The sequence below is a fragment of the Podarcis liolepis genome, assembly GCF_965112155.1.
Source record: "Podarcis liolepis genome assembly, chromosome: 8".
In the NCBI taxonomy this organism is placed as follows: Eukaryota; Metazoa; Chordata; class Lepidosauria; order Squamata; family Lacertidae; genus Podarcis; species Podarcis liolepis.
Genome location: NC_139560.1, coordinates 79,475,149 through 79,488,088, shown reverse-complemented (window position 1 = coordinate 79,488,088; position 12,940 = coordinate 79,475,149). Strand labels below are relative to the sequence as shown.

The following is a 12,940-nucleotide window of genomic DNA, read 5'->3' as shown; positions in this document are numbered from 1 at the left end:
ATTGTAGGTGTTGCTTTAAAATAAAACAGAATGGAAAATAAAGATGGCTGTGTATGTGTATGTAACAGCGGTTGTACTACTCAGTTTTAATTAAACATTCATGATTGAAACTGCCACTTCATTTCCTCTATTTGAAGAGATGCAGATGTATGAGTTACTCATGCAGTAGGAGTTCGCAAGTTGTCAGTTCATTTTGACTAAACTCGTATTGAAACGCAAAATCTGTCAGCTGTTAAAATCACAGTGTACGCATGCCCGTTTACTCTGTCTCCAGTGCGCTCTCGCTGCTGACTTTTCAATCGATGATGTAGAGCTTTCCTGTAGTTTCTTGAGAAATACTGCTATTTTTGATGCACTTTCCCTCAAACTAAACTTCAATCCGAAAGGAAAACTTAAGCTACATTCACTTTGCAGATAAGCTGAGGTGTGTACATTTCAGAAAGTCCTTGTACATGTGTGGATGACAGCTCAGGCGCAGGTGACAGGATCGTGAAAAGGGGTTGGAGGAGTTGGTGACCGCCTCTCTGGTGTGTACAAGAACTTGAAACTCAGTCGAGGAGAACCACCTCACTGTGTTTTCAGCCGCTAATGTGTACATAGCCATGGAGAAATCTAAGTTAAGTAATTGCATCAAAGCAGAATATTCAGACTGAAAACTTGGCCTGAAATTTCTTCTCTGGTAAGAATATAACAACAGAACAGTCGTCAACCTGAGTGGCCAGTTAGTCCTTGTGGTGAATAATGTTGACTATGATTTCTGGAAAGTTCTGTACCTCAGGAGTGGGAAAATAGGCATCAGACTTGCAGCAATCATGCAGTTTTGTATGTTATCACAACTTTAACCACACGCCCCATTAACTTTATTTAGTCACAATTTTTTAATGTGTGATTGCTGTTGATAAATATTTTGCAAAGTTTGGGAGGTGGATGTTTGGTGGAAGATAACCAGAAGTGCAAACATAACTCTGTGATAGGAAACTTGAGAAATGATTAAATTTAATATGGGTCAAATACATATCTCATCCTTTTCTGCAAAGGAGATTTAAGAATTTTCTGCAGTCCGGCTACTTTTGATTTCTTCAAAAAAAGAGATACATATTGTTCATATACATTTTTCTAGAGGCCAAGCATTAATTAAGGCACTAATAGAATGTTCTGGGTTGTATCCAACTCTGTGCATGCAGAATTCTGTTCATGTAACAGGACTTCTCCTTCCCCCCCTCTCCCCACACGCCCTCAAAAACTGCTCAGAGGCATCCTCCAACCTTCTGGAGCAGATTATGAGGTGCTTGGAAGGGAAGAGGGTGGGAATGAGTTGGAAGGGACCACAAGGGTCATCTAATCTAACCCCCTATGTTGTAGAAGACTGCTGCACTAAGGGAACAGCAACACTCAATACGACCCTATAGGTTTGCTTTGATATACTTGTTCTAAACTCCCCATTCAACATCCCACACAAGCAAAAATTAACAGCCTTTATAGCAATTCTGGAGGATGCTTATCCATTTGGGTTGTTGAAATAGATGTTTAGTTATATTGTGCTGGGTCCGAACTTAGTAGACTCATTAAAATTAACAGAATTTGGTAGTTCTGACTAACTTGGGTCCAGTTGCTTTCAGGGGGTTCTGTTCTAATAATGACTAAGTCGGGATCCAGCCCTTTGTCCTCAGCACCTTCAGTCTTGCATGCTCATCTTCAAATTACCATATTTTTCACTCTATAAGACGCACCAGACCACAAGACGCACCTAGTTTTTGGAGGAGGAAAGCAAGAAAAAAAATATTCTGAATCTCAGAATCCAGAACAGCAAGAGGGATCGCTGAGCACTGAAAGCAGCAATCCCTCTTGCTGTTCTGGCTTCTGGGATACCTGCGCAGCCTGCATTCGCTCCATAAGACGCACACACATTTCCCCTTACTTTTTAGGAGGGAAAAAGTGAGTCTTAAAGAGCAAAAAATACGGTAGTTGTTGCAGTAATCGTCCAACTCTTCCTCAGACAGTCATCACTCTCTGAACTTATTTCCTGGTTTTCATAGTTTGGGAGTTTGCACATATCCATGGACATAAACCCATTTCTCAAGCAGTCACATTTTGACAGCTCTCACTTCTTGGTGCAGCTGGAGGTTAGTGATAGATCAGGTTCTGATAGATGCTTCACCTACTTTTGATGTTGTGCTGCTTCTTGACAATTGCTCCATCCTTCGTTGTGGCTCAGTGCCATGTCCGTGTGCACTTCCCCCTCTCTAGAGGTAGTGAGGGGTGGGGTTATAACACAAATAACAAGCAAATGGTGGTGGGGATGAAGTGTTTGGTTGTGGTTTCTGATATAGAAATATGGATATTGAGCATAGGTTGGCACACAAGAAGTCATGAAGTGTACCAAGTGCTCATGGTGCATCCATGTGAGAAAACAGTGAGCACATTTGTAACTTGGATGCGTTTCCAAACTTGATTCAACCCTGGGATATTTTCCTGTAAGAACACTGCATTGGCCCAATCTAATTTAAGATAAGGAGCATGAAGATTTTGCATGTTGGTAGGCATAGTGCCAGTCTCAAGGCTCTGAACTAAGGAGAACTGGCATCCTACAGTTAGCTCAAGTTCTTTGTTGCAGTCCTGTGGAGCGCTTTAGGTAATGCCCGTCCTCTGATACTGCTTCTCTCCCAACTCCCAGCCCAGATCTGGTACTTGGGATAGGCTCTGTTCATCGTCAGTGAGAAAGCATGGTTGTGCATAATGGCTGTGTTTCTGTATGTTTTTTTGTTTTCTTACTCTTTATCAGGGCTTCCTATAGTGCATTTCATTTCTATTATTTTTGAATAATAGAACTTTGAGAAAACTAATCTAGCCAAAGTTACCTTTCTCTAATCACAGTGGTTTTTAAAATTTCTGGGTAGTCATGATACTGGTTACCGTCTACCTTCATTATGGCAGTAATACCAACAACAAAAACCCCTACACATTTCCTGAACTTGGTGCATTAAAACTATGGGCATGAACAAGTATAGGTGCTGCTGTCGTCATTAGAGCAACTGCTAAATCCCTTCTCGTTTCTTTGTGCACAGAGAGTTTGGATGGAGAGACCCGGAACTTCCAGAAGTCATTCAGATGTTACAGCATCAGTTCCCCTCAGTACAATCCAATGCTGCTGCCTACTTACAGCACCTCTGCTTTGGAGACAATAAAATAAAAGCTGAGGTAAGAGAATTAGTTGTTTAAAATATGTGTGTTGTACAACATATGTATGCTAAACCACTGTTGAAATTCTGAGCTGCCTTTGTCTTTATGGAGAACTCCAGGAGACCTTCCTATCTGTGCTGTGGCTTACTCCATGCCAGTGTGGTGTAGTGGTTAAGAGCAGTGGACTCGTAATCTGGTGAACCGGGTTTGCATCCCCGCTCCTCCACATGCAGCTGCTGGGTGACCTTGGGCTAGTCACACTTCTCTGAAGTCTCTCAGCCTCACTCACCTCACAGAGTGTTTGTTGTGGGGGAGGAAGGGAAAGGAGAATGTTAGCCGCTTTGAGACTCCTTAGGGTAGTGATAAAGTGGGATATCAAATCCAAACTCTTCCTCCTCCTCCTCCTCCTCCTCCTCCTCTTCCTCTTCTTCTTCTTCTTCGTTGCCTTTTTGTGAGGCACACTTCATGAACTGAGGGTTTTTTTTGGGGGGGGGGCTTTTTATTCTGTCATTGGGCTGTGTACCAAATTGCAGATTTCTCTCTGTTTTGGAAGTATCTTAAACATTTTTGATATCACCTTACATAAAGCTTTTAGTTACAGGCAGGTAGAGGAAAAGGTAACTTCAGAACTACTTCAGAACTATTGTTCATATAGCTATTTCCAGAGCATGGAGAGGCAGGTGAGCACTGTAATAATAATTTCTTGATCATATGTGTATTACCTCTCATTACAGACATGTGTATTGCTATTAAAGTGTAATGTTTCCTTGATTGGTTGGACTACAGCAAGCCACCCCTCCTGGGAAAGTCACATTCACACCAAATTATTTGAATCAGTGATACTTATTGTAGTATAGTTATATTGAAAGTTATAGTTAGCCTGGTGCCCTGCTCTCTCATATCTCTGTTGAAAGAAATTGGTGTTTTGTTTTGTTTTTAAAAAAAGATCTGCACCAGAGTCAAATGTGTTGCAACCTCATTTTCGCCAACATTTAATGTTTCTGCTTAGCATAGATTCTTCCTAAAAGATACATCTTTGCCTTTAGCCTGGCTTCATTCATAATGATGGTTTGAGGACTTTCATCACTTGCTGACTCCATAGAAGTGCATTCTGCCCCTGACCATACTGATTGCAGTGTGTATCTGCTGTGATCATCGGAATTGTAGGAGGAACATGTCTCTGGACCTCCATTTGATCCCTGTAATTTAGGGTGGTTGTGTGTGTTTAGGCACGGAGCCATTTGCCTATGTGGACCAAATGATGAAAAGACTAAAAGGATTGTATTTTTTAAAGTCTTCACATCATAGAGTTAGAATGGAATCCCTTGAGCACTAGCAAGTATAATAATAATAATAATAATAATAATTTATTTGTACCCCGCCCATCTGGCTGGGTTTCCCCAGCCACTCTGGGCGGCTTCCATAGAAACCAAAAAACACTAAAATATCATACATTAAAAACTTCCCTGAAGCCTTAAGATGTCTTATGAATGTTAGGTAGTTGTTTATCGTTTTGACATCTGCTGGAAGGGCATTCCACAGGGCGGGCGCCACTACCGAAAAGGCCCTCTGCCTGGTAGCTTTGCTTCTCGCAATGAGGGAACCGCCAGTATACAGATGGAAAGTTGTTAATTTGTCAACTAACTTCAAAAAGTCCCTTAGGATCCTAGCTTTTGATGAGCTGACCCATCCACTCTGCTTATTGGATTTTTTATATGTAAACAAGATTCTTCATAGCAATTAGAGTTGTGACTGCAAGGTCAGAAAATGTGGTTTTACTTGCTTCTTCCTTTGGCTGCAGTGAACCAGTAACGGTGAAGCCATTGCTTGCATATATTGAGTAAAACACACCGTTGTGGAATGTGATTTTTTTGTGCTGATACAACATCTTTCTCACTAACCATAACCTGCAGTTGTACATGCTTTTCCGCCATTCTGTAGGAGCCCTTTGTCATTTTTTGAGACCTGTACTATGCTTCCGATGCACAATGCCCTGGTTTTGGGCCACTTAAGTCCCACTGGAAATCAATTTCAATGGCACTAAAATGACTTTAATCCTAACATTCTAGTTGAACCCACATATGGGTTGCAGGCTCCTTTTTTCGCCCCTCTGGACCTATACTTCCTAATTTTTAAAATGCTTTTCTCTACTCAGTTGCTTAGTGCAGTTTGCAGCAAATGACTATTCTGAAATCACAATTGGAGGGGGAAATAAGTAGAAAATCGTTGTTGTTTTTGTCTATAATCAGTAACGATGATTCAAGCTGTTACGTGCAACTATAACAAGCAGTAAGATCTCTTTGCACTTCAGTACAATTTGTAAATTGCTGGTTTCTCTTTTAGGTAAAATTGTGTTCGTAATCTTCCCCCACCCTCCCCACACACACACAAGGAAAAGAGACCGTAGCTTGAAATACATTGCCCCTGTTTGGGTGACTTCTTGGCTGTCGAGTTAGATTCTTGGATCCCAATATATTAAAAGGACACTTGGCAGAGATGATGATTGTTTCCTGGGCAGGAGCCTCAAGCTGGTTCCTTAGGTGTCAAAAACCATTAACTTACTCACAAAACACCCCTCATGTTTGCTTTTGTTGATTTCATCTGGAAGGATTTTAATTTTTCCTTTCCAGCTCTTACAATGAAGCATAAATAATTTAAGTGAACTAAATGATTACCATTAGGATCAACTGCATTAGGAAAATACACCCCCCTTGCTATGTTTAAATATTGCCAGTACTTTTTTTAAAATTGGCAAAAACGACACCGCTGACATTGGTTGCCATATATCTGGATTTCCCTGCACATTTAGCCAATTTTCGCCCGGACACCGCTTGAGGCTACAGTATTTCGGATCTGTCTGCAACTCACATGGTGAGTTCTGGCACTTCTTTTTCTAGAAAAATAGCCCTGCACATCATTTCCCTACTTTTGTATATTGTGTCTATTTGAACACACACACACACACACACACACACACACACACACACACAATTAAACTGTAGTCAGTAACTAAGATCATGGCCACTGGGCCCATCACCTCCTGGCAAATAGAAGGGGAAGAAATGGAGGGAGTGAGAGATTTTGCTTTCTTGGGTTCCATGATCACTGCAGATGGTGACAGTAGTCATGAAATTAAAAGACGCTTGCTTCTTGGGAGAAAAGCAATGACAAACCTAGACAACATCTTAAAAAGCAGAGACATCACCTAGCCGACAAAGGTCCATATAGTTAAAGCTATGGTTTTCCCAGTAGTGATGTATGGAAGTGAGAGCTGGACCATAAAGAAGGCTGATCACCGAAGAATGGATACTTTTGAATTATGGTGCTGGAGGAGACTCTTGAGAGTCCCATGGGCTGCAAGAAGATCAAACCTATCCATTCTTAAGGAAATCAGCCCTGAGCGCTCACTGGAAGGACAGATTCTGAAGCTGAGGCTCCAATACTTTGGCCACCTCATGAGAAGAGAAGACTCCCTGGAAAAGACCCTGATGTTGGGAAAGACTGAGGGCAGTGGAAGACAGGAGTGCCTGGCATGCTCTGGTCCATGGGGTCACGAAGAGTCGGACTAAACGACTAAACAACAACAACTGATTTTTATATAATATGGTAGCCCTGTATACAGTGTTTAGTATTGAAAGGGAACAGATGAGAGATTTTTCAGCTAAAGGGCTTCAAGCGAACAGAATTGGTTTGGTGAAATGACAGGCTATTTGAGGGGGTTGTTAGCTGCCCAGGAAAAGTTGCTTCAACTAATAACAATTCTTGTCTTGCCTCAAGAATTCCTTACTAGGAAGGAAAAGCAAGGAGAGATGGGGAGTGGTGGAAAGGGCACTATGTATTTTAGAAAACTTAATACATAACTCTTTTTTTCACTCTTGTTAAAAACAAGGTCCATTCTTCTGAAGCAATTCCTTGTGATTTTAAAGACACGTAAGTCTTTTGTATGAGGTCACCCAACAAAAGAATTGAATTGTTCAGTTTTCACATGCCAATATCATTTTGCTCTGAAAGAAAATGGCAGCCTGTCATTGGTAGCAATGATACAGCAGGTCACATAAGGTTTTGGCTTCCTGTATACTAGGAAATTAATTTCACCTTTGAAAGCCACAATAGCAGCAGTTTGGGTAAGGATGTGAAATAAGGGTCCAGTAGCCAGTGAACTCTTCATCCCATTTCTATGGCTTCCTTACATCCTTAACAGACACCTCTCTAACTGACAGCAGTGGTTTCATTCACTTCATGCTTTTTTGGTTGTCATGTCATGTTATTTCATTATAAACTACTTAATGTTTTAAAAATCTGTAAGCCATATACAATATAAATGCAAGCAATATCATTAAAATCAAGCGAATGCATGATGGAAACTGGAAACATTTCCCTCTACCCGTTTTCTGTTAAAAATATAGCCTCTGCTAGTTTTACTCTAGTAGGTTGGCACAATTTGTGGCCCTCAAAGCCAAACATGGCCCACTAGCAATGAAGGGTCTGCAAGATATATCTCAACCCCCATTTTTCATACTTGCATGCAGATAGGAAAAAGAAGTTTGCGGTGATTTCTTCAGACCTTCTATAGAGATTCAAGTAAAACTAGGAAGGGATGTTGTGTTTAAAATGAGTCATTGTTTTAAAATGAGTTTTAGCTATATTTTGGAGATGGATTGCAGTTTTGGATTTCCATGAAAAACCATCAAATTTGAGCGCAGACTTCTGGCAAATGTCTGGTTCCCAAGCTGTGTTGTGTATGAAAGAGAACAGTTGTTTCATGATATATACAAAAGCCACCTTCCTTGAACATCTTTTTCTGGCGATATGGAGACTTTTCTTTAGTGGGTTCAGCTCACCAGAAGTGCAGGCTGCATATATACCTTTAGGGCAAATGCAAAGAACATTTTTCCCATTGAAGAACTTGGGGTACTTGTTATTTAAAGGTTGTTGCAAATTGTAACCCTGTAAATGATAAACTATAACAACCAGAGTTCCTTAGGGTGTGTGGATGTGATTCAAATGTGCTTTAAAGGTACAGTGTGTATGATGTCCCTGTTTGAAGAAGGGGAAGGGAATGCCTTTGCCTCCTTGTCAACCCAATGAGGGTCCCAATGAGGCCTTTCCTTCAAAGGAAGGGGCAGCATTAGAGCTTCCAGGGACCTTGGAGGAGCAGTCAAGTTTCCTTGCCCTGTCAGTTGCATGGCTATTGTCCATATCGTCATGGCAACAGATTTCCCCTCCTTCATCCATCTAACTTGACTAAGGAGTTCACGTGCGACACTTCTCCATCACTGCTTCTTAAATCTTGGAATAAGCAAGATCGAGTCTTTTGTAATAAAAACGAAATGATTGTAGCCCAATGTGTCAACAAAATGTGTATTCCTATAACTTGCCCACCCACAACAATCTATAAAAGTTGGCGATCTTCAGATTTTCTTTATTTATGAATGAGACTATTCGTTCCTTCGAATGCTCTGTTACGATTGCAACGATAAACAATCTCATTACAAGATTTGCTGATTTTGCAGGGTTCTCATTCTCCAGATCATTTGTTTTATATTCCCCCAGAATGACTGTCCTAAAAAGTCAGCCCATGGAGCATGCTTATTTTTAATTATAATCATTATTATTTCTGTTGCTTTCCCCCTCCCATTTTTTTAATTGAAAAAATGTTATAACTTCTAGAATTTTGCTGTCATCTTGGAGCCTCTTGAGGCTGACATATACCTTCTTTTTGCCATTGTTTTGATGAGATTCTTGTAGAGAAATTAGCTATGCTTGTTTTATGAAAGCACACTAATCAAACTCTTACGCCATATTTTTGACTTAGACTTCTGTCTCTCTTGGACTTCAATTGCACTTCTTGGGAAGCAAAACTGTGATGTATCAGGACTGCACAAATATACAAGCCCCTGGATAGGAACAAATTTTGATCACACCTTGAGATTATCAAGGAGCAGTGTTTTTTTGTAAAATAAATGAATAAATAAATAATCAGGTGCTATATTGATAAAAAGTCATGGGTGCCAGCACAAAATGGCTGTCAAGGGCAGCAAAGAGAGAGACGAGAGAGGGGCCTCTCTATACTGATGAGTTCTATCACCCAAAAATGTCCTTGTGAGGAGATATTAGCCATGAGCCAGGTTCAAACAACAACCTTACCTCAGCTCAGCTCGGCAAATACCTGAAAGAGACTTTTCAGGAGCAAAGCTGTTATGAATGAATCACTGGGACCTGAATATTCTCACAATCCATTAAGCCATAGTTTGGCTTACTGTGTCATATGAACCACGCCATTCTCTCTCCCACCCCCTTTCAACGTAACATTTTCCAAAGTGGTTTTACAATCCAGATAACGATACCAACCTGGAGGGCTGCTTTTTGTGAGAATGTATGTGGAAGACTTAAAACTAGAGTTAAATAAATGATTATTTATGATTCTCTATTGATGTGCAGTTCCTGTTAGCTGTGCTTCTCAATCTTATCTGAGTTTGAAATTGTCCATTCTCCACCACCCTACAGAAAGAGCAAATCACTTGTGATTTCTCCTGTTTACCTCGCCTGTACATCATGCCAAAACAGCTTTTACATCACCAGAACCAAAACTCCTTGTTTGTTCTGGTGAGGTTCTTCTCTCAGTTCTTTGCAAACCTAGCAACTGCCAGATCAGACACTGGTTGTAATCAATAACAGTTTTGCCAGATTAGTTCTCTGTGTGTAGATAATTTGCTGTAGCTCTATTCCAGAATTATATTAGCTGGTGTGATTTAAATTCTAAAGGTATGGAAGAACCAATTTTGCAATTCATAGCGGTTAAAATAAATTAGATCTTGAAACTGACTTGAACAGAGTGGGGATTACAGTCGTACCTTGGATCTCGAACGCCCTGGAACTCAGACGTTTTGGCTCCCAAACACCGCAAACCCGGAAGTGATTGTTCCGGTTTGCAAATGTTCTTTTGGAACCTGAATGTCTGACGGAGCTTCCGCGGCTTTTGATTGGCTGCAGGAGCTTCCTGCAGCCAATCAGAAGCCACAATTTGGTTTTGGAAGTCAAACGGACTTCCAGAACGGATTCTATTCAACTTCCAAGGCACAACTGTATATGAATTGCACATGTATTATGGGAGATACCCAACAAAATCATTCTGCAAGTGCAAGGACTCTTGGCTGTGCAACAGAACCCCTCTGTTCTGGATTTCCCCCCAACCCTCTGGAGCAAATGGGGGGCACAAAGAGAGGGAGGGGTATTTCTATTATGCAATCAGAAATCCTTACACAAAGGGGACTACTTCAATAGTTGCATTGGATGTATACTTTATTAACAACTCCAGCCGCAGTTTCCAATACATTCTCAAATTCAAAATAGCACTTGCAATTCCACTAGAATTATTCACTATATTTATAACATAGGAGAGCATTAATCTGCATCATTTGCCAATATTTTTCCAAGGAAAAGCCATTATTTGTGGACCTCAGCTTGAAACAAGGCACCTTGAGCATACCATTTAGCAACGCTTCCAAGAGCCTGGAGTGTAATTCCTCATTTATCTTAGTGAATTAGTTCATGCAGCACAATTATGTGACATTTGGTTCCTTAGATGATGATAAAGTGAATACTTCATTTCATGTGTGACCTTTACATTTTTCAACTTTGAGAACGAATAAATGTCATCATGTGCAGTGTAGTGTAGACAAAATCTAAACATTATATCTCTGAAGAGAATATATATTTCATTCTCCGTGCCATGTCAGTGATCAACATTTTATCAATTAAGCGTTTATAAAATCATTTGTCACTTGAGATTGTGATTTGTTTAAGTTATGAAGCATCCTTGTGGAATTAGGCAGTGAGATTAAGGTTATAGATATACGAACAAATAAATCTATGTAAGTGAAATAGTAACAGATGAAAATGGGAGCTGAATATAAATATAAACAGGTGTATTCGATTAGAATTTATTTCCTTCATAGCTGAGTTGAATAAAGAGTAGTTAGGTATTCAACCAGGTTTTAGAATGCTTATAGGACGGGATACTCTATAGCAAACTCGGCCCTCCAGATGTTTTGGGACTACAGCTCCCATCTTCCCTGACCACTGGTCCTGTTAGCTAGGGATGATGGGAGTTGTAGTCCCAATACATCTGGAGGGCCGAGTTTGCCTATGCCTGCTCTTCACTTTGGGCTTTAGAAATGGAAGGAACTGAGTTCTGCATCAGGGCTGCTGTCAGGAGTGTGCCAGCAATAAATCACATGGAGTAACTCCTTATTAGAAGAAACAAGGTCTGCTCAGAAATGCCAGGCCTAATGAGCCCAGCAACACTTCTTGGTAGGTCTTACCCCAACGAGACAGTTGTGGAGACTGAAGGTCCCTGTCTACTCACAACAACCTAAGTCTCCTCCTCTCCTGGGTCCTTCCCAAGCAATCTGAGACTACTGTGGCATGCCTGCCTTTGCTTTTCCCACTTCAGACCTCTCCTGATCCTAGGAGATCAGGGGGAGGGAGCTTTTCGCAGCAGGAGGAGGAGACACCCTGACTTCTTCACCAGTCTGACTCATCTCTGCCTCTTGGCCTCCCGTCTCTCCTGCTTCCGCTTCTGATTCTGGACTTGTCTCTGCCACAGACTTTCCCTGTGTACTAAAAGCTGTGACCTCTTCAGCATCAGACATGTCCTCCACCAAACTGTCTCCTTTTTCTCCCTTTGACCGCTCATTGTTGTAGCTCCACCAATCCCCAGGCTCAGCCTTCTTCTCTTGGGTTCCTCAGCTGGTGCCTCTCACCATTCCTTTCTGTCCAGCTAGTCCATGACAGCTTCCTTTTGGGGATTATGAAATTTATTTCTTGATTCGCCTCTCCTGGGTAAGTCAGAGTATGGCCATGCAAACACGCTGGCTCGTGCCCACTTTGCTACCTCCTGGGCTTTTTGGGTCAGCATAACTAAGCCAAGGTATGTCTTAGACTTAGTATGTTGTCTGAAACTAGGATCATGGTTAAGGTCTTCCCTCCTTAATCTCTAGCCAAAGTTTGCCCATAAAGTTTGTGGTTAAGGAGGAGAGGCCAGGTTTGGACAACATGCTAAGCCAGACCTTGCCTTAGCTGGCATCCTGAACTGACCTAAAAACCCTGGGAGAAGCAAGCCCTCCACAGGACTAAGCCATGATTTGGATTAGTGTTGCATACAAGCAGCAACCAATTTGTATGGGGTTATATTTCAAGGCGGGACGCAGGTGGCGCTGTGGGTTAAACCACAGAGCCTAGGACTTGCTGATCAGAAGGTCGGCAGTTCGAATCCTCACGATGGGGTGAGCTTCCATTGCTCAGTCCCCGCTCCTGCCAACCTAGCAGTTCGAAAGCATGTCAAAGTGCAAGTAGATAAATAGGTACCGCTCCGGCGGGAAGGTAAACAGTGTTTCCGTGCGCTGCTCTGGTTTGCCAGAAGTGGCTTAGTCATGCTGGCCACATGACCCGGAAGCTGTACGCCGGCTCCCTCGGCCAATAAAGCAAGAGGTCCCTTTACCTTTACCTTACTATATTTCAAGGCACCACGTGCTTACGTGAAATTGTGGATAATTGGAACACCCATTGCAAAAGCCTGCAAATACCTTGTTCTGCCCCTTTTGGTGTTTCTTTTGTGACAATTTTGAGTCACATCTGGGTTTGTCATGAGGAGCATGTGTGTGGTCATGCACATATTAGACACGCCTAAAACAACTGCTGCCTGTACAAACAAGGCCAAATAGACTCTCTCCCCACATCCCTTCCACAGAGATGTTAA

The 12,940-nt window shown here is 41.6% G+C and overlaps 1 protein-coding gene across 6 annotated transcripts in view; it reads left to right on the top strand.

Moving 5' to 3' along the window:
- Positions 1-12,940, top strand: part of CTNND2 (catenin delta 2) — a 220,212-nt gene that overhangs the window by 86,564 nt on the left and 120,708 nt on the right. For all 6 annotated transcript variants that reach the window (XM_083519176.1, XM_083519175.1, XM_083519172.1 and 3 more), the window contains one exon: positions 3,066-3,198. In XM_083519176.1, the coding sequence (XP_083375302.1) occupies positions 3,066-3,198 (133 nt within the window). The remainder of the gene's footprint in view (positions 1-3,065; positions 3,199-12,940) is intronic.